Source organism: Loxodonta africana, chromosome 25, assembly GCF_030014295.1.
Source record: "Loxodonta africana isolate mLoxAfr1 chromosome 25, mLoxAfr1.hap2, whole genome shotgun sequence".
In the NCBI taxonomy this organism is placed as follows: domain Eukaryota; kingdom Metazoa; phylum Chordata; class Mammalia; order Proboscidea; family Elephantidae; genus Loxodonta; species Loxodonta africana.
Genome location: NC_087366.1, coordinates 39,209,173 through 39,236,536, shown reverse-complemented (window position 1 = coordinate 39,236,536; position 27,364 = coordinate 39,209,173). Strand labels below are relative to the sequence as shown.

General features: G+C 36.9%; 1 protein-coding gene across 1 annotated transcript in view; it reads right to left on the bottom strand.

Annotated features, from left to right (window-relative positions):
- LOC100676989 (ryanodine receptor 2) overlaps window positions 1–27,364 on the bottom strand; it is a 362,795-nt gene that overhangs the window by 70,022 nt on the left and 265,409 nt on the right. The window contains exons 67-71 of the mRNA XM_064276716.1: window positions 25,537–25,590; window positions 24,273–24,296; window positions 3,952–4,051; window positions 2,576–2,655; window positions 370–446 (exon numbers count right to left, since the gene is read on the bottom strand). Of these exons, the coding sequence (XP_064132786.1) occupies window positions 370–446; window positions 2,576–2,655; window positions 3,952–4,051; window positions 24,273–24,296; window positions 25,537–25,590 (335 nt within the window). The remainder of the gene's footprint in view (window positions 1–369; window positions 447–2,575; window positions 2,656–3,951; window positions 4,052–24,272; window positions 24,297–25,536; window positions 25,591–27,364) is intronic.

Sequence of the window (27,364 nt, the reverse complement as noted above, 5' to 3'; positions counted from 1 at the left end):
GGCTAAGGATCATTTACTTAGAAAAATGAGAAATGGCCTACAGGCCCCCAAATAAAACTGAATAAAAGAGAGTTTCTTCTCTTTTTAAATCATACATTACACATTTTCAAGTACGCAGAATACATGTTAATTCTCCAAGATCCCTAGGTAATTATTTAAGACATTAACACAGTAATTTTTAAGTTAGGAACTAAGACATTAGTAACAACCTAACAAGACAGAAAACCAGGCGTGTCTATCGCCTTGCTTTAGAGTGTGTTTAGCTATTAAAAATTGTTCTATTTATACTTATTGTCAAAAATGCAAAACAAGTACTTTATTAAATAGAACCAACTGAATAAGACCAATAGTATGAGAGTGTTTCCTTACCTACATGACTGCATCAGACCAGCGAGGCTCTGAAAGAAGCCCACGTCCTTCTTCTCCTTGAGGTAGTCTAGCATTTTCTACAGTAAATACATAAACCATATGGCCACCGAACATAAATCAGACTTTTTCTTAAATAAACTTAAAAAACAACAAAAACATAATTTCTATTCTGGAACACAGATAAAAAATATCCAGTACATACAAATATTACTAATGTTATCTTTACCATGAAAGAGTAACAAATACATCAAAGAAAGATTGCTGTACATTTATATGCCCAATGGTAAATACACATGGCTTGGAACTAGGAAGATGCCTTAAATAAACACCATAACCAAACAACCAACCAACCAGTTGCCATGAAGACGATTCCTACTCGTGGTGACCCCATATGTGTCAGAGTGGATCTGTGCTCCAGAGGGTTTTCAATGGGCTCTTTTTCAGAAGTAGGTTACCAGGCCTTTCTTCCAAGGTGCCTCTGGGCAGACTCAAACCTCCAACCTCTCAGTTAGCAGCTGAGCACATTAACCATTTGCACCACCCAAGGACTCCACACAAATAATATATTTTCTTTTAATTCTCTTCCAGTTATTCTTTAAGTATTTGGAGACCCAGATATTTTGTCCAAGTTAGCTGGGAGGAAGATCCCATCTGGATGTGATTCGCAGAAAAGTTCCACACAAAATTGATTTCTTTAAACAATCTGACAGTTATGGCTACCATACGCTAATGTTATAGCCAGAATTTAGTTTCCATTATCACAGTTTCCAAACCTAAAGACTGGTAGGTGTCATTTGACTAGTAAAATTTTCTCCTCTGTTCCCAGAATATTCTGCAGAATCTGGGGTAAAAATTTTGGTAAGGCATAAATGCAAAAAATGCTAAAGCAATGTACAGTTCTAGCTTGCTAGCTTATAGTGCCATAACATAATGAAATAGCTAGAAATATATGGGAGGTTTCAAAGAAGAAGTACTATTCAAGATGATAGATAGCACACTCAAAGGTCTCAAGGAAAGGAAAACACTACTTTTTTCCAAATCTTGAACAGAAGAGAATAATTCCACTATCTGTGTGTTGCTCTAAACAGGGCTCAACTAAGCAGTCAAAGTTCAATAATAATTTCTTTTGAGAAATCAAAGTCAAATGTAATATAAAAGTAAATATAAAAAGAACACATGTATAAAGTGTGTGTGTGTGTATGCATACACACAGTCAGGTAGACACACACAAAAACAGCCATTTTTGGGGGGTATTGGTCTAATAAAAAATTAAGCACTTATTATTGGTCTTTTAAAACAAAAGGAATGTGGCGTAGACAGCCAGGAGGAGGTGGTGGAATTTATATCTGAAGTTCTTTCAGATAAAAAAAAGCTAAATCTGTGTAGAGAATAAGAATATATATTATATGATCTCTCAAGAATCCTTGTGCCTGTAAGGACTTCTGACTGTATGCACACTAAACAATGAAGGTCTTCCAAAGTGAAGCATAAAGCAAGGGAAAATATTTTTTGATTAATATTGTAGAGAGATGAAAACAAACAAAAAATCAAATCTGTTATCATTAAGTTGATTCTGACTCATAGTGACCCCACAGGACAGAGTAGAATTGCCCCGTAGGGTTTCCAAATAGCAGCTGGTGGATTTGAACTGTTGACCTTTTGCTTAGCAGCTAGCTCTTAACCACTGCATCACCAGGGCTCCACGGAGAGATTAAACCAAAAAAACCAAACCCGCTGCCTTCGAGTTGATTCCGACTCAGGAGAGATTAGGTAGGCTTTATTGTTTTCTTTTTTATTTCCTTTGTTTTTTACTTTCTTTTTAAAAGTCATATGGTCCTTTAGCTATGGAAATCAAAAGAAATGGCCACCCCAACAAGCTCCAAAAGCCAAAAATTTTGTTCACATATCCATGGCTTGCTGTGAGGATGGCCAGAGTGGTTTATGTGCCAATACGAGAATTAATTTGTTGTGATAAAAAGACACATTTAGACTAATGTTTTTACGCTATTTGCCACCACTTTGATGTCTGGATTTGTAAGATTCTCACACAGAAGGTACTTGGATACTGGGACAAACTCATCATAAAATAGAGATATATTTTATACAGAAAGTGAAAAAGTTTACAACTAGTAGTTCTTTTACTACGTGGTTCAGGTTCATTTATTTGAAAAGTACATTCTGTGAATGACTTAAAGACATTGGTTACCTGCTGTACTGTTGAGTTCCCACCATTTAAGATGGCAATTCCAAGTTTCAAAGTAGCAGCTACCATTGGCCCCATTTCACCTTAAAAAAAAAAAGACATTATTTATATTATTTTATCTGCTAAGTTTACCTATTCTAGTTCCAAAAGTTTCCTTTTAAAATTATTATTATTATCCCCTACAAATCTATACAATGGTAGAAAAGCGGGGACTAACCTATCTACCAAAAAATATTAAAACAATAATATATATTATGCTATCAGTATCTTAGCTAAGTTCTGTGTAATACTGAACTGTATTGAACCAATAACTAAAATTGTATGAGGATAGAAAAAAAGTAAAAAGAAACAATGAACTTTGAAACACTGAGATCTGAAATCATTAAACTTCCAAATAGATCATGTGTATTAAAATAATACTGAAACAAATAAGGGCTAATTAAAACTTGCTTTAAGGAAAATTTCTCTCCCCACTCCCACCCCAGGAGTGTTAGAGTTCAACAGCTTTTATCATTTTCATCTCATCATGTCTATCTTAATATATTTATATTCTTGCTTTATTAGAATAATTTTAATTATCGAGAGAGTAATGACAAAATTTGAAAATCATACTATTATTTAGTATATTTTATTTTTTATGTTATTCACTTTTATTTATCTTAGAAATAGAAATAATATCCATAATTTGGGGGTAGGAATTAATAACAGACTGTACTGCCAACGCTTTTCCATTCCATGACAAATTATATTAAAAATGTTTCTGAAAAAGACATTACTAATGTAAGACAAAGCATCTTGAAATGAAAGGCTCTTGAGATACGCAACGGTACTTCAATTGTTACCAAGCACACACTTGAAGAAGTCTTATCGTTTACATTAAGGATCAGGAAACTCTCGCCTGAGGGTCAGACCCTACTGGCCACAAGTTTTTGTAAATAGTTTTACTGGAACCTAGTCACACTCGATTGTTTACAGATTGTCTGATTTTATGCTACAAGGACACAGTTGAGTAGCTGCAGCAGAGATCACGCAGCCTACAAAACCGAAATTACTTATTATTGGCCTTTCATAGGAAAAGTTTTATTGATCCTTAATTTACAGGATCAGTTTGCTAGCATTTAGTTATAATATAGTATAGCTTCCAAAGCGTAAAGGACAAAAATAAAAATGAATCTTTTAGAAAGGGTCTGAAAAAAAAAAAAATCAGCATTGGACTGGTAAATGACGAGAGTTGGTGTTATTGAATAGTTACCTAAAATAATCATGAACAAGGAATTCGGGGACTAAACAAATCAGTAGAATTTAAATGAGGAAGCACCTACAGAGTAAAAAGGAAAGCTGGAGAATAAAGGCTTCTGTGAGTAGTGTATAACCCTCACCTTTGCTGGCACTGATGGTCTGCAGTACCATCTCAGCAGCGCCTCGATCGTGGAGTCTGGCTTGCTGGTAGAGAAGCTTCTGCTTTTCCATTTCTTTCTCCTGAACACAAAGCCCAACCATTTGTGTTGTGACTTTCAGTAAGCACAGCAGCTTTCTAAAGACTGTATTTTTAGTCATCTCTTCATGTATGGGCTCTATGACAACATTATGGACCATTTCAGCACCAACAGTGTTATTCAACAGGTATTAACATAGTCAACTCTTGGTTTTTCCCTTTATATTTTTCTTGATATATTTTTGGTACTGGTTTATCAAGATGGATTTTCTCAATTTTAATGATTTGATTAGCCCAAAGCCTGTATCACAGTTTTGAAGTACTGCACTTTATCATTTGAACTTGCACTTTCTGAATTATACATTTGTGCATAAGTTTGTCCCATTTTTAATACTCTCCCATCTCATGGCCATAACTTGGTACTGCTCAGCAAATGGCTCGGGTTGCAAGTTATCACTGAATCACAGAAAAACTTTAACTGAGACGTCTTGAAGTTTAAGCAAAATTGAAAGCTGAGATGGATAAAAAAGGTAGGCTTCAACTAAGTCATGGGCTTATGATACAGATCTCCCCGGTCACCCCCAAAGAATAAAAGATGCATTGTGCCTTTATATTTTGTATTCTCTGGTGGTAACAAACGATACTGCATGGCACTGCTAGAGCAATGGCTGAAGTTGGTTCTTTTCCACTTAAACTACCACTGAAAACATAAGGGAGAAAATAAAAAAAATAAAATATAAAGGCACAGCAAGTTCAAGACTGGTATGATCATTCACTTGAGCAATCCAGTTCGCAGGAGAATTGAGACGGAACTAAGCAGTATAAGTTGCAGAATGAAAGTTGCATAGAGCCCTATGACAGCGCGTCCATCAAATGGCGTGGTAGAGAAGCTTAGTCAATGGGACATGAAACAGTCAATTAGTATCATGTCCATAAACACAACGGCCAAAACATATATGACCTAAGAGCAGGAAGAGCTGCAGCAGAGGTAGCCAGAGTGACAGCTTTGCTGCCATAAACTTTCCATCCAAATACGGAAAATAGACACTGGGAGATGGAAGAGGTTTAAAAAATGAAGGCTTGCTAGTTACAGAATATGAAAAATAAAGTGAACTAAAAGGAGGGGGGGAAATAAATGGGCTCAAACAAATGAAAAAAAGAAACCTTTAAATCAAAAGCAACCAACACAGACATTTATGCTGTTACCAGAGAGTTCTCGCCGAGGCTGGCAAATTTGTTTCTTAAATCTTTGATAATATCGTGCTGCGAAAACAAAATTGATCAGGGTTTTTTTTCACACTATAGTTAGAGCTCCTGTGGTTAAATTTTAATTTTTCTTAAATTATGTGATAGGCCTAAATGGAAGCAGAGAAAATAAAAGAAAAAAGGCAGCTTTGCTTTATATGTAGCCATGCTAACACCTAAAAGGTTTGCCTTCATGTTTAAACCTCTTCCTGTGAAGTCGAAAAACGAAACAAAAACAAAACCACACAGACACACAAAACCATATTGTCATTACAACACAGTTCCCGAAAAACTGAAAGAAGACCCTTTCGTCTGCTCTTCAGGTCCTGCTTAAAATTGATGAGCAACATTCGATTCTTCCTTTTAGACCCAACAATCTTTTACTTTCCTCCCGTTGCCAGAGCTATATATGGAACTTTTGCTCCCCAGCTTAACCAACTCATTTTGTGAAGATTTTTCAGTAAGAAAATCATAAGAAATTATTAGCCTAAAGAACTGTACTATCATTTTCATCAACTAAAGAGGCAAAGGAGTCAGAGCAATTCTTCTACTGAAATCAACAGAACAAATAAAGTCATCAGGAAACCCAAGGAAGACTCAAGATGGTGGCATGCCATATACTCTTAATAAAATAACCACCTTGCCATCTGTGCTCCCAAAGTGGGTACACAGGCTCAAAGATCTGCTAGAACAACGTGCACACTAGATTCTTAGGTCTCAGTGTTCCCTTCAGTAACTGCAATCATGCATGGGAGGACCTCATGAGGATCAAAGAATACATGGGATACCAGATTGCCTTCTTTAAAAAATAAACCCCTCAGGCAAAGATGACGCTCATTTTTCTTATACAGCATTTACATTTCAATAATAATAAATATTTTGGGGGAGATGGTGAAGAGACTCATTTGAAAAAAACGTGGTGCCCAAAAGACAGTGATCTGGAAGCAGGCAAAAATGTACTTGACAAAGAGCAATCAGGTCAACATCTCTTTGGGGTTTCCTTTTCACTAGATTGAGTTGGAAGATCTCTCTTCACAAACTCTTTAATATGGTTTCTTTCCGGTGCTTCATCCTTCAAGAACTGCTTGTGGTATGTAATTTAACCTCAGCATTGGAATTTTTGTAACACTATAGAACACAGAAACCTTGAAAGCTAAATTAGAAAGTTTTCAGACACTGAAATGATGGATCATATGGAAATAAAAAAAAAAAAAAACTTTTACTTCAAATGTACAGTAGAAAAGCTTTTCTTAAGTAAACTTGAGATAGGTCTTTTCAAAGGCTCTTATTCAGGGACATAGCATCTTGAAAATACTTTTTTAAAAGTAAGCTTTTTCTTAAACTGTGCAAGGGTCTTAAATAAACACAACTATACCTTCAACCTGTAGTTTGGACTTAATATTATTTTAAGAGTAGAAAGGAAGGTTAAGGAAAAAAAAAAAAAGGGGGAGCACCATAATTTGAATATTTCTTAGGTAAAAAATTCTGATTGCCAAGAGCAACCAAGAATTACCAGCTGTTTGTTATGAGTCTTTTCAAGATCAAACGTAACCGCCAATCAGACCCATGATCAAATCAATGGCTCTGAATGGAAATACTCAACAGCATGATTTGCTTTTAATATAACTAAAGTTTGTAATAGTTAATTTTCTTTCATTTTACCTAAGAGTGTCTCAATCTTTTCATAAGTGGAGTGGAAATAGTAGGAAGACATGAAGAAAAAAATCCATCTCATTCTCTCACATCTTGCCTTAAATATGAGAAAGAAAGAATGAAATAAGAGTAAATTATAATTGTCCCTTGCACCTTAGTGGGAAAATCAGTTTATTCCCATAATGGAGACCAAAATGTATTTTAAACAAAGGAATTCTGATGACACAGAGAAATTCACATTGTTTCTAAAGGGCCATCCCCAGTGACATGGACATTTGAGGCAGCAAGTGCTTCAAAGGCTGAAGCTATCTAATCTATGGACTGTGAAACGTGCCAAATGAGAACAATTATTTGGTTCTTGTTTTATTTGGTTCTGCATGCTCAAGTCTTCAACACCCACTGACAAGGTTTTCATTTTAAATAGCATTCAGAAGCAAGTTATGATAGAAAAGAATAGAAATTTCCAGGAACTGAACTCTTTCAAAAAACATTTTTCCATAATTTGGTCATGTCTTAAGTCAACGTTGGTGGCGTAGTGGTTAAGAGCTATGGCTGCTAACACAAAGGTCGGTAGTTCAAATCTACCAGGCACTCCTTGGAAACTCCATGGGGCAGTTCTACTCTGTCCTATAGGGTCACTATGAGTTGGAATCGACTTGACGCCAACAGGTTTTTTGTTTTTCTTAAGTCAATATTAACTATTCTTATTTGTCATTCTATGTGTACTTGTAACCCAAAAATTATGTTGAGTTCCAGTATTAAGAGGAAAAAAAAAAGACTGAAACATTGAAGATTCAATTGGACAACTACGAGGATAAAGGTGAAAGGACATGAAATGGTACTAACATTTTGGTTTACAACACAAACAGGCCTACTCACACTAATGCAAAAAAAGCACGTGTAAGAGTCACACTCTCCAGTTAATTCTGTTCTGTATTCCACCTCCTGAAATTGTAGATTAGTCACATTCAAAGACATCTGAATCACAGTGCTAGGAAAACACTTACACAAATATAACTTTGTTTAATAATGGACTGTTCCCAAAATAAAATTAAAAAAAAATTAATGTATATGGAGTTTCCCAGGAGTCATGCTCCGAAGGACAGGGGCCACAGTGGTCATTTGTTTGTTTTATCCAAAACACCAATACATGTATCCTGTACACACAGTATGGTTCTCTGTACATAATAGGTATTCAACAAAATTTGAATGGACAAATGACAGTACTAAGTAATGTGATGTCACCTATTTTGAATAATTATCTGGAACAGTTCTAATATTTATCTTTTTGTTTGAAGAGCTGCACAATTAGTACGATACAAAAAGTTTATTTTTGTTTAGTGTCAGTATGTGGTCAAAGAGTTTTTTTAAATTATGCAATACAAACAAAATGACAATTTTCAAATTGTGGCTTTAGTTCATTTAATTTCTTGTCTGCATCTTTTATCATTACTCATCCCCTTTGTTATTAACCTTTCAAATGTTATAACATTCCAGAGTTATACTTCCCAATATAATGAGCCTGGTTTCTAATGCTCTCACTATTAGTTCCCAACAAAAAAAGAAAAAATACATCTGGGTGATATACTAAATTACATTTTTAACCCAAAGCAAACTTTGTTTAAATAGCATATCAAAGCTTTACTAATATACAATCAGGGACAACAAAAACACTACCAGTGACACATTTCAGCTAATATATTGGAGGCTCAGAAATTTAGATTTACTTAGTAATCTAACTTTCCATCTTACTTCTTCCTGTATCATATATATATTTGCATTTTGGCTGGAATATTGTTTCCTATGGATTTGGCATATTTAGGATTAATTAATACTATGCTAAAGCAATAAAACTCAGTTGAGTTAAAATAGTTTTCTATTCTAGCATTATGCTGATAAACATACTATACTGCAGAAAGTTTCATCGAGTAGGCATAAAAATGAGAGGAAAGAATGACAAAGTTTAAAATCAGAAGTTATAAAAATTTTTTTTTTTTCCTTGGGTGACCTATTATTAGAAGGAATGTGGTGTATTCCGGGCAGCATATTGATTTAAAGCAGACTTCATTTAGACATAATTGCTTGTTTAAGCCTTAAAAGCACTGGATACGTATACATTTCCTTCTCTATTGGTGCAGCCTGACAAAAGGGAAGATGAGAACAACCAGGTAATTGACGACAGTCAATACCAAATTTGCTAGATCTTGAAGATACCAGAATGTTGGATTAATTAATGAGAAAATAAGAAGTTAGAATAACTTTTATCATAGAATGGATCATGACAACTCGTTATTTGGGTTTTGAGAACCCTCAAAAATCCTCTATAAGCTCTGGAATCTGTAGTTCTCAGTTTACACAAATGGTTATTAATCCTACGTCAGATCAACTCTTGTGAAAAGTTTCTTTTGTTTACTGTCAGCACCTGGTCAAAGAGGTCTTCAGAATTGCGCACATACAAATGATAATTATAAAATGGTGGGTTTTAGTTCATTTAATTTCTTGTCCACATCTTTTATGATTATCCATTCTCTTTGTTACTAACCTTTCAAATGATATAATAATATTCCAAAGTTCTACTTGAGACAGTCTCAAAGTCCTTGTCAAGTGCTACCTGCTTGACTGAGAGAAAGATTTTTCTGGGAATTGTCCTAAGGATGCTCATTCCTTCCATTCTTCCAGATACTTCGTATCTATCCTATGCTTAAGCCATCCTCAGATGACACCTGTATACCTGGACTTTATTGTATTAAGCTCTCAAATCATTACTTTTACTGAATTGTTGAGGACCTTTTCATTATATTACACATTCTATCACAGGCTGTCCTCTTCACAAAGACCCTCGGGGAAAAAAAAGCTATTGGATTTTAGTTTTAGAAATTTTTATGTTTCCCCCAAACAGGAACTTTAGCCTTTATTTTATTCATAACTGTTAAATTCATGTAATTTTATGTTGAATCCTAGAAAGCTTGGAATCGAATGTGCTGACCCCCACAGCAAATTAGCAAAACTTGACTGCATGGACTTCTGGGAAAATCTCATTCTCAGACATTCAACACTTCTTTTTTTCTATTTTTTCATCTTACTGCATTATGTATAATTGTGTGATATTTTAAGCCCCTAATTAGGAAAAGGTAGAGATATATATATGTGTGTATATATATATATATGTAGAGAAGCTAGACATTATTTTCTATAAAACATTTCCACTGTTAAATTTCTTTACTAAGAAGTATGGAGTTTGTTTTATTTTTTCAACCCTCCACAGAGATCAGAAGAAAAGTAATAAAAACGCACTTGCTTTTTCAATAGCTACCCATGTAGAAGAATTGTAAAACTGACCTGGAAAATGAAACTATGAACAGTAAATCAGACAATTCATACAAACCCGAAGAACAGCTAATTCAAAGCTTTTAATTCAAAGAGGAAAAAGCTGAGACACAGTCAGCATGGAGGTCACAGTTAGCATGGGGTAAGTATCCAGGTCTCCTGCCTTGTGTAGTCCTGTGCCCAACGTACTGTACAAATATTCTATGGGCTTCCCAGACTCATTTTTAATAGGGAAAGTGAAATTGATGAAATATAATAATATGGGCAAACACTTAAATAGAGCTTGCTAGCTTGGAAACCCTGGTGGCGTAATGGTTAAGTGCTACAGCTGCTAACCAAGAGGTCAGCAGTTCAAATCCACCAGGCACTCCTTGGAAACTCTATGGGGCAGTTCGACTCTGTCCTATAGGGTCGCCATGAATCAGAATTGACTGGACGGCAGTGGGTTTGGTTTGGGTTTTATGTGATAGCTATATCTGCTAACCAAAAGGTTGGCAGTTTGAATTCACCAGGCACTCCTTGGAAACTCTATGGGGGAGTTCTACTCTGTCATATAGGGTCACTATGAGTTGGAACTGACTCGACGGCAATTTTTTTCTTTATGTGATAAGTACTGGAAACCCTGATGGCATAGTGGTTAAGAGCTACGGCTGCTAACCAAAAGGTTGGCCGTTTGCATCCACCGGGTACTCCTTGGAAAACCTATGGGGCAGTTCTACTCTGTCCTATAGGGTCCCCATAGAGTAGCTATGAGTTGGAAACAACTCAAAAATGGTTTTTGTTTTTTTATGTGATAGGCCATGTTCTAAGTGCTTTATACATGTTAACTAATTTAAACCTCGTAAAAAAAAATTTTTTTTTTTTTTTTTTTTTTTTAACGACAGTATGAAGCCAATACTGCAATGAGCTCCATTTTATAGGCAGGAAAACTGAGGCATAAGATCACATGGCTAGTAGGTGGTGGGGCTGGGATTCAGACACAGGCGGTCCATTCCAGTGTCTGTGCTCTTCACCACTCTGTGCGGCCTTCCATTTACCACATGTAATATGATCAAGTAAAAGCTTCAACTGGGACTACTTTAAAAACCACAGCACATGAAGGCAAATTATTGTGCATATTAAAAATACACAATTATATGTTTAAGCAATGTGCTTTTATACCATTCTCTATTTAGGATCTCATATTCACAGGCATAAATTACCATACGCAATATAGTGCTTTCTGGAAATTTTCTCTGTACCAGGCCTAGCATTCTACCCCTGCCTTACTTCTTCTCTCCCTCCCCTTTCTCCAGGCCTTGGCCACTTGCTTTGCTTCTGACTAGAGTGGCCCTAGAAATGGCTCAGACCATTTGTGGTTATGAAAGCCAGTGCTACCACCACTATGTTCACCCAAGGAGGCCCCGTGCATGGCCCTTCTGGATAAGGAGAGAACACATTGCCTACAATGGGACAGGTTGGACCCAAGGAGGCTCTGGCTTCTCCAGGGGTTGCAGAGGAACTGGGTAATATCAGCAGGAAGTATGAAGAAATTTAACTCCCTGGGACCAATGAGAGATGGAACATGGGAGGGAGCCAGCAGACAGACTGTGCATCCTTCTTCCCCAGGAAGGGCTATTCCATGACCAGGTGGTCTATCTAAACCAAAACCAAACCCAATGCCATTGAGCTGATTCTGACTTATAGCAACCCTACAGGACACTGTAGATCTGCTCCATAGGGTTTCCAAAGAGTGGCTGGTGGATTTGAACTGCCCACCTTCTGGTTAGCAGCCAAGCTCTTTAACCACTGTGCCACCAGGGCTCCCTGTGGTCTATCTAGAGGTATCCATATGACCTGTTGTGTTCTTGTATGGCTGTGGCATCTCAGGAAAGAACTACCTTGTATTGGTTCTTCCTCCTTCCCTACATCATTTCTTTTTCCCTCATTCTTGCTATGCAGGGATTGTCACACTCCACACACGCACACGCTATAAAGTGCTAGTATATTAAGTTTTTTGTCTGTCTTCTGGGTCTCTTGGGCTAGGATATTACTTGAGACCATTTCAGTATATAAAAACGCAGTCGGCACACTGGGAGCAATGCACACAAATAATGCAGAACACTGGACATCAAAATTCCTTTCTCCTCTATGACTTAATGGCATGACAAGCAGCTCTTAGTACTTCAGTTCATACTTTGGATACCATATGCCTTCTGCAGAAGGAATCAAAGACAATAATTTTTTCCTTGATAAAAGGAATAATTATTTTAATATTTTATATTCATAGGTAAGTCTTCAATTTTTATACAGTAGAGGGCTCTTTGGCAAGTTCCAAAAAAATCCCATCTACTTTAAATTACTGTAAGTGATTTAATACACTTAAAAAAAAAGTTAGGAGATATTTTATAGTAATAGACCATTACAGATTTTTATCTTAGGTGGTAGTTGCCAGTTCTTGATAAACTATATTCTCTAAGGACCTACATATACAGTCTTACCCACGCTTACAAAGGAAAATTTATCTTAAATTCAGATATACTAGTGAACAGACTATCAAAATTCTGGATAAGCTTTCTTCTAAGTTGGTATCAAGTCTGAGTCATTAATAATCCAATATCTCACTATTCGACAACTGACATTGCTATACTCTGCTCTACAATGCTAAGAATAATGTAAGACATTTGAAACGACATGTTAATCTGTTGTCATCTTTTATCTACAAACAAGAATCTTCTATGAGCTAATCTGGCCACATAGTACAGGTTCCAGTATATTAGCTATTCTTCAAAACCTTGTCCCATAATATTGATGCCAGAACTAAAAAAGGAAGAAATGCTTTCCTTATAGGCCTGCTTGCCAAGCTCTGACTCCATAACGTGTATAGGAAAACTATGTCCTAGTTCTCCTTCTTTTAAATTTACATTTGTATCATTTGAAAAAGTCTGCAAGGTAAATTAGATGTAAGACAGGACAGGAAGATAATTACTATCTCTTTATACTGATGACATAATCTTAACATCATGAATTGGGAGTAGTGTCACGGATAAGATTCTTGGTGATCTTTATTGAATTAAGAGACGCAATGTTAGTCCCCTGATTTTAGGCATTATAAATGGTAAGGAAGCCTCTGCCATAATGAAGTTATTTAATACAGGAAGAACAACTTAGCATCAACTACATTAAAATGAACATTTTCTTTCAAAAACATTTCTCCCTTTCCCAGGGTTTAAATGGATAGCACTAAATAAACCCATTCAAAGTTTAAATTATGTAGGTATCTGGGGGTAGGTAGGAAGACACCTGAATGTCAATTCATTCTTGCAGAACTATAAAAATGAAATTCTGTTCAAAATTAGATACTGGGAGGGGCCAGGCAAAAGTTCTTTTGTCACCGGGGCAGTGATATCTATTTAAAACATTCTGGACCGAACTTGATTCTTCCTTCCTTAAAGTTGCATTATTTGGGGGTATGAATTTAGTAACAAGACTGAGTCCTTTTGCCATCATGATGTCATTTTAGTTATGGTTGAGGCCCATCTGGGAGAGAACATAACTCGGCGAAAGACATATTTAGTACTGAAGACTCAGAAAATTCTCTTTAATCAATAGTCCAGAACGCTCGGACTTCAGCGACTCGTCAGCAAATCCACCTGTGAATTAGAAACAGGGCATTTGCTGAAGGGTGCTGTAACTTCCTGGGAAAGATGGTGTAGGAAACAAGTCAATGGTCTTCCTCTATGTTTCCTTAGCTCTACAATTATTAATTTAGAGTTTTAATAAACCTATATTATATTATAGTATCTTAATATTCCACCGAAGTGTTTCACAGAACTAAGATTTAACACATACACTCAGATTTTAGAGAAAAACAATTGAAGAAGCATACATTTGAGGAATATTTCTGTATTTTTTGAAAATCATAGCTACAGATGTGGTTTACTAAAGGCTCAACAAACACTAGTATGTCAGTTTGTCATACTGTGGTGGCTTGCATGTTGCTGTGATGCTGGAAAATATGCCACCGGTATTTCAAATACCAGCAGGATCACCCATGGGGGACAGGTTTCAGCGGAGCTTCCACACTAAGACAGACTAGGAAGAAGGAACTGGCAGTCTACTTCTGAAAAAACTGGATAGTGAACCTTTATGAATAGCAGTGGAACACTGTCTGATATAGTGCTGGGAGATGACCTCCCCCGGTTGGAAGGCACTCAAAATATGACTGGGAAGCATTCCAAACCTCAAAATGAGAAGATGCAGTGGCAGACATCCATTAATAATTGGAACGTGGAATGTGTTGTTGCTGTTGTTAGGTGCCGTTCAGTCAGTTCCGACTCATAGTGATCCTATGCACAACAGAACGAAACACTGCCCAGTCCTGCGCCATCCTTACAATCGTTATTATGCTTGAGCTCACTGTTGCAGAAACTGTGTCGATCCACCTCATTGAGGGTCTTCCTCTTTTCCACTGACCCTGTACTCTGCCAAGCATGATGTCCTTCTCCAAGAACTCAACCTTCCTGACAACATGTCCAAAGTATGTAAGACACAGTCTCACCATCCTTGCCTCTAAGGAGCATTCTGGCCACACTTCTTCCAAGACAGATTTGTTCATTCTTTTGGCAGTCCATGGTATATTCAATATTCTTCGCCAACACCACAATTCAAAGGCGTCAACTCTTCTTTGGTCTTCCTTATTCACTGTCCAGCTTTCACATGCATATGATGTGATTGAAAATACCATGGCTTGGGTCAGATGCACCTTAGTCTTCAGGGTGACATCTTTGCTCTTCAACACTTTGAAGAGGTCCTTTGCAGCCGATTTGCCCAATGCAATGCATCTTTTGATTTCTTGACTGCTGCTTCCATGGCTGTTGATTGCGGATCCAAGAAAAATGAAATCCTTGACAACTTCAATCTTTTCTCCGTTTATCATGATGTTGCTCATTGGTCCAGTTGTGAGGATTTTTGTTTTCTTTATGTTGAGCTGCAATCCATACTGAAGGCTGTGGTCTTTGGTCTTCATTAGTAAGTGCTTCAAGTCCTCTTCACTTTCAGCAAGCAAGGTTGTGTCATCTGCATAACGCAGGCTGCTAATGAGTCTTCCTCCAATCTTGATGCCCGTTCTTCTTCATACAATCCAGCTTCTCAGATTATTTGTTCAGCATACAGATTAAATAGGTATGGTGAAAGAATACAACCCTGACGCACACCTGTCCTGACTTTGAACCCATCAGTATCCCCTTGTTCTGTCCAAACAACTGTCTCGATCTATGTAAAGGTTCCTCATGAGCACAATTAAGTGCTCTGGAATTCCCATTCTTTGCAGTGTTATCCATAGTTTGTTATGATCCAGTCGAATGCCTTTGCATAGTCAATAAAACACAGATAAACATTCTTCTGGTGTTCTCTGCTTTCAGCCAGGATCCATCTGACATCAGCAATGATATCCCTGGTTCCATGTCCTCTTCTGAAACCGGCCTGAACTTCTGGCAGTTCTCTGTCGATATACTGCTGCAGCTGTTTTTGAAAGATCTTCAGCAAAATTTTGCTTGAGTGTGATATTAACGATATTGTTCTATAATTTCCACATTCAGTTGGATCACCTTTCTTGGGAATAGGCATAAATATGGATCTCTTCCAGTCAGTTGGCCAGGAAGCTGTCTTCCATATTTCTTGGCATAGACGAGTGAGCACCTCCAGTGCTGCATCTGTCTGTTGAAAACATCTCAATTGATATTCCATCAACTCCTGGAGCCTTGTTTTTTGCCAATGCATTCAGAGCAGCTTGGACTTCTTCCTTCAGTACCATCGGTTCCTGATCATATGCCACCTCTTGAAATGGTTGAATATCAACCAATTCTTTTTGGTGTAATGACTCTGTGTATTCCTTCCATATTCTTTTGATGCTTCCTGCGTCTTTTAATATTCCCCCATGGAATCCTTCACTATTACAACTCGAGGCTTGAATTTGTTCTTCAGTTCTTTCAGCTTGAGAAACACCAAGCGTGTTCTTCCCTTTTGGTTTTCCATCTCCAGCTCTTTGCACATGTCGTTATAATACTTTACTTTGTCTTCTCAAGAGGCCCTGTTGAAATCTTCTGTTCAGTTCTTTTACTTCATCAATTCTTCCTTTTGCTTTAGCTGCTCAACGCTCAAGAGCAAGTTTCAGAGTCTCCTCTGACATCCACTTTAGTCTTTTCTTTCTTTCCCGTCTTTTCAGTGACCTCTTGCTTTCCTCATGGATGATGTCCTTGATGTCATTCCACAGCTTGTCTGGTCTTTGGTCACTAGTGTTCAGTGGGTCAAATCTGTTCTTCAGATGGTCTCTAAATTCAGGTGGGATATACTCAAGGTCATATTTTGGCTCTCACGGACTTGCTCTGATTTTCTTCAGTTTCAGCTTGAACTTGCATATGAGCAATTGATGGTCTGTTCCACAGTCGGCCCCTGGCCTTGTTCTGACTGATGATATTGAGCTTTTCCATCATCTCTTTCCACAGATGTAGTCAATTTGATTTCTGTGTGTTCCATCTGGTGAGGTCCATGTATATAGTCGCCGTTTATGTTGCTGAAAGAACATATTTAGAATGAAGAAGTTGTTGGTCTTGCAAAATTCTATCATTCAATCTCTGGCATTGTTTCTATCACCAAGGGCATATTTTCCAACTACTGATCCTTCTTCTTTGTTTTCAACTTTTGCATTCCAATTGCCAGTAATTATCAATGCATCTTGATTGCATGTTTGATCAATTTCAGACTGCAGCGGCTGATAAAAATCTTTTATTTCTTCATCTTTGGCCCTAGCGGTTGGTGCATAAATTTGAATAATAGTCATATTAACTGGTCTTCCTTGTAGGCATATGGATATTATCTTATCACTGACAGCGTTGTACTTCAGGATAGATCTTGAAACGTTCTTTTTGATCATGGATGCAACACCATTCCTCTTCGAGTTGTCATTCCCAGCATAGTAGAGTATATGATTGTCTGATTCAAAATGGCCAATACCAGTCCATTTCAGCTCACTAATGCCTAGGATATTGATGTTTATGCGTTCCATTTCATTTTTGATGATTTCCAATTTTCCTAGATTCATACTTCATACATTTTTCCACGTGTCTGCCGGTCTGTCGTACTGATGGGGCTTGCGTGTTGCTGTGATGCTGGAAGGTATGCCAGCAGTATTCAGATACTGGCAGGGTCACCCACAGGGGACAGGTTTCAGCTGAGCTTCCAGACTAAGACAGACTAGGAAGAAGGACCCGACAGTCTACTTCTGAAAAGCATTAGCCAGTGAAAACCTTATGAATAGCAGTGGAACATTGTCTGATATAGTGCTGGAAGATGAGCCCCCCAGGTTGGAGGGCACTCAAAAGATGACTGGGGAAGAGCTGCCTCCTCAAATTAGAGTTGACTTTAATGACATGGATGGAGTAAAGCTTTTGGGACCTTCATTTGCTGATGTGGCACGACTCAAAATGAGAAGAAACAGCTGCAAACGTCCATTAATAATCAGAACCTGGAATGCATGAAGTACGTGAAATGTATGAAGTATGAATGCAGGAAAATTGAAAGTCATCAAAAATGAAATGGAATGAATACAAATTGATATCCTAGGCATTAAAAACAAACAAACAAACAAACTTGTTGCCATTGAGCCAATCATAGTAGTCCTATAAGACAAAGTAGAACTGCCCCATAGGGTTTCCAAGGAGCACCTGGTGGATCCGAACTGTTGACCTTTTGGTTAGCAACCGAACTCTTAACTACTATGTCACCAGGGTTTAGTGAGCTGAAGTGGACTTGTATTTCCGTTTTGAATCCGACAATCATACAGTCCTACTATGCCGGGAATGACAAATTGAAGAGGAACGGCAGTGCATTCATTGCCAAAAAGAACATTTCAAGATCTATCCTGAAGTACAACATTGTCAGTGATAGGATACCTCACTACTGGACCAATAAGCAACATCATGATAAATGGAGAAAATACTGAAATTGTCAATAATTTCATTTTACTTAGATCCACAATCAACATCCATGGACGCAGCAGTCAAGAAATCAAATGATGCACTGCATTGGACAAATGTGCTGGAAAAGACATCTTTAAAGTGTTAAAAAGCAAAAGACTTCACCTTGAAGACTAAGGTAAGCCTGATTCAAGCCAGGGTGTTTTCAACCACCTCATATGCATGCAAAAGCTGGACAATGAATAAGGAAGGCCGGAGAAGAATTGATGCCTTCAAATTATGGTGTCTGCGGAGAATATTGAGCATCCCACAGCTGCCAAGAGAAGGAACAGATCTGTCTTGGAAGAAGTATAGCCAGAATGCTCCTTAGAAGCAAGAATGGCAAGGCTGTGTCTCACATAATTTGGAAGGATCAGTCCCTGGAGAAGGACATCATGCTTGGTAAAGTAGTGGGTTAGCAAAAAAGAAGAAGACCCTCAGTGAGATGGATCAACACAGTGGCTGCAAAACGGGCTCAAGCACAACTATTAGGAGGATGGTGCAGGACCAGGCAGTGTTTCGTTCTAATGTACATGGGGTCACTATGAGTCAGAACTGACTTGATGGCACCTAACAACAAGGAAGACCAGTAAATACAACTATTATTCAAATTTACATACCAACCACTAATGTCAAAGAAGAAGAAATTAAAGATTTTTACCAATTCCTGCAGTCTGAAATTGATCAAACATGCAATCAAGATGCATTGATAATTACTGGCAATTGGAATGGGAAAGTCAGAAACAAAGAAGAAGGATCAGTAGTTGGAAAATACGGCCTTGGTAATAGAAAAATGCCAGAGATCACATGAAAGATTTTTGCAAGGCCAAAGACTTATATGTTGCAAATAACTTTGTTCAACAACATAAACAGCTGCTATAAATGTGGACCTTGCTGAGTGGAATACACAAGAGTCAAGTAGACTACATCTGTGGAAAGAAACTATGGAGAAGCTCAATATCAACAGTCAGAACAAGGCCAGGGGCCGACTGTGGAACAGATAATCAGTTGCTCATATGCAAGTTCAAGATGAAACTGAAGAATATTAAACAAGTTCATGGAAGCCAAAGTACAACCTTGAGTACAAAAAAACAAAACCAAACCCTTAGCCATTGAGTCAATTCCGACTCATAACAACCCTATAGGACAGAGTTGAACTGCCCCATAGGGTTTCAAGGAATGGCTGGCAGATTCGAACTGCCAACCTTTTGGTTAGCAGCCAGGCTCTTAACCACTGTGCCACCCTGAGCATATCCCCCCTCAATTTAGAGATCATCTCAAGAATAGATTTGACACATTGAATACTAATGACCAAAGACCAGTTTGTGGAATGACATCGAAGACATCATACATGAAGAATGCAAAAGGTCATTATAAGACAGGAAAGAAAGAAAAGACCAAAATAGGTATCATAAGAGACTCTGATATTTGCTCTTGAACACAGACTACCTAAAGCAAATGGAAGAAATGATGAAGTAGAAGGGCTGCACGGAAGATTTCAAAGGGCAGCTCGAGAACACAAAGTAAAGCATTATGATGAAATGTGTAAAGACCTGGAGTTAGACAACCAAAAGGGAAGAACACACTTAGCATTTCTCAAGCTGAAAGAACTGAAGAAAAAATTCCAGCCTCGAGTTGCAGTATTGAAGGATTCTCCAAGCAAAATACTGAATGACCCAAGAAGCATCAAAAGAAGATAGAAAGAATACAGAGTCACTGTACTAAAAAGAATTGGTCAACATTCAACTACTTCAGGAGGTAGCATGAGATCAAGAACCAAGGTTGAAGGAAGAAGTCCAAGCTGCACTGAAGGCACTGGTGAAAAACAAGGTCCTGGGAATTGAAGAAATACCAATTGAGATGTTCCAACAAACAGATGCAATGCTGGAAGCATTCACTCATCTATACCAAGAAACTTGAAAGACAGCTACCTGGCCAACCAACTGGAAGACATCCATATTTGTTCCCCTTCCAAAGACAGGTGATCCAACAGAATGATGAAATTAACAAGCAATTTGATTAACATCACAAACAAGTAAAATTTTGCTGATGATTACTCAGAAATGTTTGCAGCAGTCTATTGACTGGGAACTGACAGAAATTCAAGCCAGATTCAGACGAGGACATGGAATGTGGGATATCATTGCTGCTGTCAGATGCATCTTGGCTGAAAGGAGTGAATACCAGGTACTTTATTGACTGTGCTTTATTGACTATGCAAAGGCATTCGACCATGTGAATCATAACAAATTATGGATAACATGGCAAGGAATGGGAATTCCAGAACACTTAATTGTGATCATAAGGAACTTGTATACAGACCAAGAGGCAGTCATTGGAACAGAACAAGGGGATACTGCATGGTTTAAAATCAGGAAAGGTGTGCATCAAAGTTTTATCCTTTCACCACACTTATTCAATCTGTATGCTGAGCAAATAATCCAAGAAGCTGGACTATATGAAGAACACATCATCAGGATTGGAGGAAGGCTCATTAACAACCCGTGTTATGCAGATGACAGCAACCTTGTTTGAGAAATCGAAGAGGACTTGTAGCACTTACTGACAAAGATCAGTATGGATTCACTCTAACATAAAAAAAAAACAAAAATTGTCACAACTGGACCAATAAGCAACATCATGATAAATGGAGAAAATATTGAAGTTGTCAAGGATTTCATTTTACTTGGATTCACAATAAACACCCATGGAAGCCTCAGTCAAGAAATCAAACAATGTATTGCATTAGGCAAATCTGCTGCAAAAACTTTTTTAAAGAGTTAAAAAGCAAAGATGTCACTTTGAGGACTAAGATGTGCCTGACGCAAGCCATGGTATTTTCAATCATCTCGTGTGGATGTGAAAACTGGACAATATATAAAGAACACCAAAGAAGAAATGATGCCCTTGAATTGTGGCATTGGCGCAGAATATTGAATACACCATGGACTGCCAAGAAAAATGCACAAATCTGTCTTGAAGAAGTACAGTCCAAGCGCTCCTCAGAAGCGAGGATGGCGAGACCTCGCCATATGTACTTTGGACACGTTACATGGAGGAACAAGTCCTTGGAACATCATGCTGGGTAAAGTAGAAGGTCAGCGATAAAGAGGAAAGACCTTCAATGAGATAGACTCACACAATGGCTGCAACAACGGGCCCAAACATAGCAAAGATTGTGAGGATGGCAAAGGACTGGGCAGTGATTCATTCTGTTGTACATATAGGATCACTGTGAGTTGGAACCAACTTGACGGCACCTAACAACAACAAAATCCCAAAGCTCTTTGCTGATATAAATGAAAACAAAACAAAACAAAACACATGGTGCTCATAAAAATGAAGTTATTTTACTTGAAACACTATTGTTTCTTTAATATTATTCTTTTGGCCTCAGAAAAAAGCGAAACAGAGAACTGAACTGCTCTAAAGCTTTCACTGATAAAACATTTCTTCCCTTTTAATTTATTTTGACTTCTGTAAGTTTTAATTGTCATTTTTTATGGTTTTAATATTGAAGTAGTTCTGGGTCTAAAAAAGGATGTGTACAATTAGTTAAATATTCAATAAATTAAGTAAATAAGATGTAGGAAAACTACCTTTACGTATATTATAGATAAAACGGAATTAAACTATCAAATTAAATCAGGCAAGTTTTCACAGGATCATATCAATAAAAAATACATGTGATAAAAGAAAAATTGCTTGCAAACACTGAGGGCGTTTCAGTCCCTATTCCCAATTTTCCATGTTTCTTGAGCCTTATTTTATTCCTCATGGAAAAATTTGCTTATAATGCCATTTTTCTTTCATATCTACTTCTCTTTTCTTCTCAGTGTCTGTTGTTGAATACTTTACAAATGGAGAATTTGAGTCAAAACTACAGTAAATATTAATAACAAGTCAGTTATAAGAAAGAAATTCAATTACCACACTTTGTATTATTTCCAAACTCCTTTAACATAACTTATTATCGGAGTTATTGAAAGCTGCCAAGTAACGTTTCAGTTTCATTGTAACTTACATGAAAGATTCCACAACTAAACTTTGTCTAAATGATGTCAAAAGCCATACATTTTAATGAAAAAAGTCCTGTAGATTATTAAGTTTATAGTAAGAAAGTAAAAATCCAATTGCCTGCTCAAATTTTTTATAGTAGTTTCATTGGTATCATGTAATCAACCTCGGAGAAGAGTATTTTCATAGGTGTTTGTACAAAATACTCTGTTTTTCCAATTGGAAAAAAAAGTGAGTTCATGTCACTTACAGGGCATGTATTTTGTGAATAGTAGCATGTTACAAAAATTAGGTATTAATATTAAGTTATAGTCCCGAATCACTTGTAGATTAATATAATAACTGGTTTAGAAGTGGAAATTCCTAAATCTTGTCTACTGCATTACACTTAAGCATATGTGGCAATTACCAACAACTTTAAAATCCTGTTTTGTGCTAGGACAGTATACCTGCTGGTCCATATCCCTTATCCTGTGATTATTTGTCAGGTGTGACTGTCAGTGAACCTGCCTGCCATTCCAAATTCAAAGGCATGGTGGCTCTTTCTCTCAGGTGAAGCTTCAGATTTTACCTGATTTCTTCTTAGCCTGACCTAAGTCCATACGCTAACTACAAGTTTCTACTACTAGCCATTCTAAGCCTTCTTTGCTGAATAAAGAAGCTTTCCAATGTTACAAAATTAGACCCCATTTACTCGATTGGATTTGTTTTCAGATCTCCCAGAAACTGCATTCCTTTCTCAAATTAAAATGTTTCATGGGCCAGCACCACCCTCTGGTCCTTGCCAGACTTATCCACCCCCATTCCACAGATAACAACACACTTGGGGCATGAACTTCGGTGCTGCCTAGAAGATTAAATGTTTGGTTTTATTAGGAGTTTCCTCCATGTTTTTGTCCTTCAGCAAGTCTTAGAAATTCTATCTGAGATAATTAGTGATAAAAATATAAAAAAAATCTACCAAAATATTATTGCACTCCATTATTACCAATCATTTAATCCCATCACATATTATTAAGTGTTATATCCATTATATGCCATTGACCATTATATCCATCAGATTGGAGCTACCTCTGATAGCATCCATAAAAATTCAATTTTAAATTCAATTTTAAAAGTTTGTAAGGACCATGAGATGTTATAAGAGCCATATATTCCACCAAATAAAATAGTGAGTCCAAAGTATTATAATCTGTTCCTTCTGAATAGATTCTTCCTGATATTTTAAATTGACATTAACAGCAAATACTTCATTTTTCACAGAAGGCAATGCAGAATAATTTAAGCTTAAAAACTGAATAGCTTTTTTTTTTTTTTTTTTACTGAAGTCATTTTCGGTATTGTCTTCCTGGGATGTTTAGGATTGATTTTCCAACTCAATAGCCTCATGAAAATAGAAGGTAAGCTTAACAGGGTCCAAATAAAGTAAAGAATTTTATAATTCTAGAACAAAAAGTGTTCTCATTAGTAAATTTTTCAAGCTCTTCCAATTATTAAGAGATAGGAACAGTCATTTTGTTCCTCACTGTCATGAAATGTGAAACCATGGAACACACTCTCCAATCACTAATTGAAGGTATTAATAACACAATGAAAATACAGATTTCTTTCATATCTCACCAGCAATGCCACTTTTCTTGCCTATTTTCAAATAAAACAAGACTGGTATTAAAAACAAAACAAAACAAAAAACCACCAAGAGGGAGGAGACCAGAATACTGGGCTGGAAATTCCCTAGCCAAAAGTCAATATTCTGAAGGGCTGGACTCTTATCACAGCACAGTATGCAGCTCAAAGTTAACATGGAGAATAATTTTTTAAATTATGAACCATTTAAATTGTAAGAAGGATAAACCTGTGTTACGAAGGGGTCCTGAAGAAACCAATTGCATTGGAGCTTCAAACTCATAGAAAGATTTTCAAGACCTCGTATTACAAATGAATCCAAGATGTTGGGTCTAATAAAGGTAAATGTCACAAGAAACTGAAACTCAGACCCAGACAAATACACACATATATATAGTTTTACCTTGCTGCGTTGGGATCCTGTGACCTTAAGGAAGGATGAGGACAAGAAGCAAAATAGCAATAAACAATTGCTCTGAAGACAACTGAGAGAGCAGAAATGGTATGCACTTCTGAAAAACAGTATGCTTTGCCGCCCACAACTCATTCTAATTCGCTATACTTTCTTATCAGCAAAGATGAATTTGAGAATAGTTTATACACATGTTAGAAAACATAGTGTCATACAGGAAATTAAGCATCTTATGGCATTTTTCTCAGCCGGCAGTAATCACCGGTTAATTTTCAAATTAACTGTTTGTTTTTCAATGTTTTACACATTGACTTCAATGCTGCAGAGATGCTCATATTAGATTGTTACTGGAAGGGGTACTGTTCTAAGTCCATTCCTCGGCCATGTCTTTTCATGGGCCCTCTCTAATGAAATATTCACTGCTAGTTACTGACATATTTCCAGATTACTAGCTCAATGTCCTGACACGTAAATTAATTAAAAAAAAGAAAAACAAGAATCTAGTCTATTTCTTTCCACTTCATTTCTTTTTGAAAACTCTACCAAAAAAAAAAAAAAAAAAAGGAACCAATAAACAAAAATGGTTAGCAAAAACTAGCTTATCTCCAAAATAAAATAAAATACAGTAGAAGCAAAGGGGCAGAATATTTACTTTCCCTCTGGTTAATTAACATTAAAGCGGCATTTCAAATCATATAGAATACTTAAAAGCTGAGCATATTTGAGAAAATAATCAGAAAATGGAATGCAGTCCGAGGAATAAATGCGCTCCTACCTCATGCAAGCAAACGGCATCGTGTGCTACCACCTACATATGTACAAGGAATGAGTGACCTAATTGGGTAGAAGTCAACATGGGCCAAATCATTAAAACTTCTTCAATTCAGAAGGAAATACCAAACCAAGTGTTTCATCAAAAACTTAATGTCGTGTTGCTCTTCAGTCAGTATCATCCTCACATTTCTGTTGGGAATTTCAGACCACAACATTCACTGAGATGAGGAAAATTTGAAGCAATCTCATCTTTGAGGGTTCTCAGGAACACTCATTCTGAACATATGGGTTTTATTATTTCACTATTCTATGCCCCTTGGTTTTAACTTCAGCAAATGTTAGAGGACTCAGATTTGTCCATCCAGCTTCTGACATGATAAGCTGCAATAAGCCATGAAGCAAGAAACATAAATGTCAGTTATAAGCTATGAAATAATGTTTCAAAATACACAAAAGATAAGTCTAGAAAAATCCAGCTTACTTCAAAACTCTTCACTTCTTCTTCACCATCATCATCTTCCTCATCATGACAACTCTGATACATGTAAAAGAAGAAGTCAACAGGCACAGGTTGAGGCAGAAAGTACAATAGAATTTAATATGGAATAGTAATCATTCATATTAGTTTTGATTCTTATCATTAACATTGTTTAACTATATGTAGTATACAAAATACAAAAAGCTTCAATAACACGAGCAATGAATTCATGACCAAAAGAAAATTATATATATTTTATACGTTTACAAAATTAAAATATTAAATAACCTGTTTTTTTCATAACATAGAGTTATTTGTTAGGTTAATATTATACTATAAAAAAATTTTTTTTTTCTATACATACTACTTATTCACACATTTGCCTTGTTCAAACCAAATTGCAAACCATACAGATAAGAATCACTGTTTTCTCTTTTGCTCACAGGAAGGGTATAATTTCATGAAGCTTTTCTTTCAAAGTATATGTTTTGATATTTCCATAAATACTCTAGCTAAATATAGTTTGTACTGTGGGTTATAGTTTAAAGTGAGAAAGCTATTCTTTTCACTAATGCTACGTAATCTGTCCTCTCCCTCTTCTCCCACCTACTGAAGGACCTGACTCCATTAATTATTCATGCGTCTACTCTATTGGCCCCTTCCCCATTTATTTAAGCATGTTTAAATCTCTCTTAAAAAAAAAAGGCAAACAAGTGGCAAACGAAACAAAATAATTCCCTTTCAACCTCATGATTCTATCTATTACATCTTTCTCCTCCCTCTTAATCTTCTTAGTAATGTCTGTGTTACATTTCCCCACATCTGAGTCACAACTCACGTTCCTACAATATGGCACTGCCACTACTAATGCCCCTTTCCTACTGCTACCCCAATTCTCTGAAATTGTCCTCACCATAGTTCCATAACGTACATGTAATAAATGCTGTAGATTTTTCAATCCTTACCTTGTTTGGCCTCTCAACAGAACATGGTTTTATGACCACACACTTCCTCCCATACCTCCTAAATCACCTGACACTTGAGATTCTTTTGTGTGTGTGTGCATTTTTTGGACTTCTTTTATTCTATCTCTTACATTTCAGTGTCTTTTCAGGTTCCTAAGCCTTCTTTTCATGGGCAATATAATCCACTGCTCTGGCTTCAATTACTATCTAATGGTAATGAATTCCACATCCGTATTTATACGCCTTGCCTGACATACTGAATGCCTGACATGAATGCCTGATCACGTGCACTTAGATGTCTCCCAGGCATCTTTAATATGCCCACAATTTACTCTGTCATCTTCCTCTCCCACCCAAGCCTGCAGTTAGTCTGTGCTCTCCAACTCAATAATTACACCATCATCTACCCAGTTGCCAAGTCATCAATTTTCTAAAGAAACCTTGACTCTTCTTTTATCTTCACCTCCTCAATCATCCTCCTGTTTGAGGATTAAATGAAATAAATATTCAGTAAATACTAGTTGTTACTATTTGTTCTTGGACAACTTATCATTCGACATTCAACTTCCCTAAGCCTTAGACTGGAAACCCTGGTGGCATAGTGGTTAAGTACTATGGCTGCTAACCAAAAGGTCGGCAGTTTGAATCCGCCAGGCACTCCTTGGAAACTCTATGGGGCAGTTCTACTCTGCCCTATAGGGTCGCTATGAGTCAGAATTGACTCATCTCAACGGCAGTGGGTTAGTGGGTAAGCCTCAGACTAAGCAGGTCCCATTACTATGCTATGTGACCTGAGCCCAAAACACCTAATAATTATTCTGCCATTATACTTATCAGAGTATTTGTAATCACTTGTTTAAATCTTG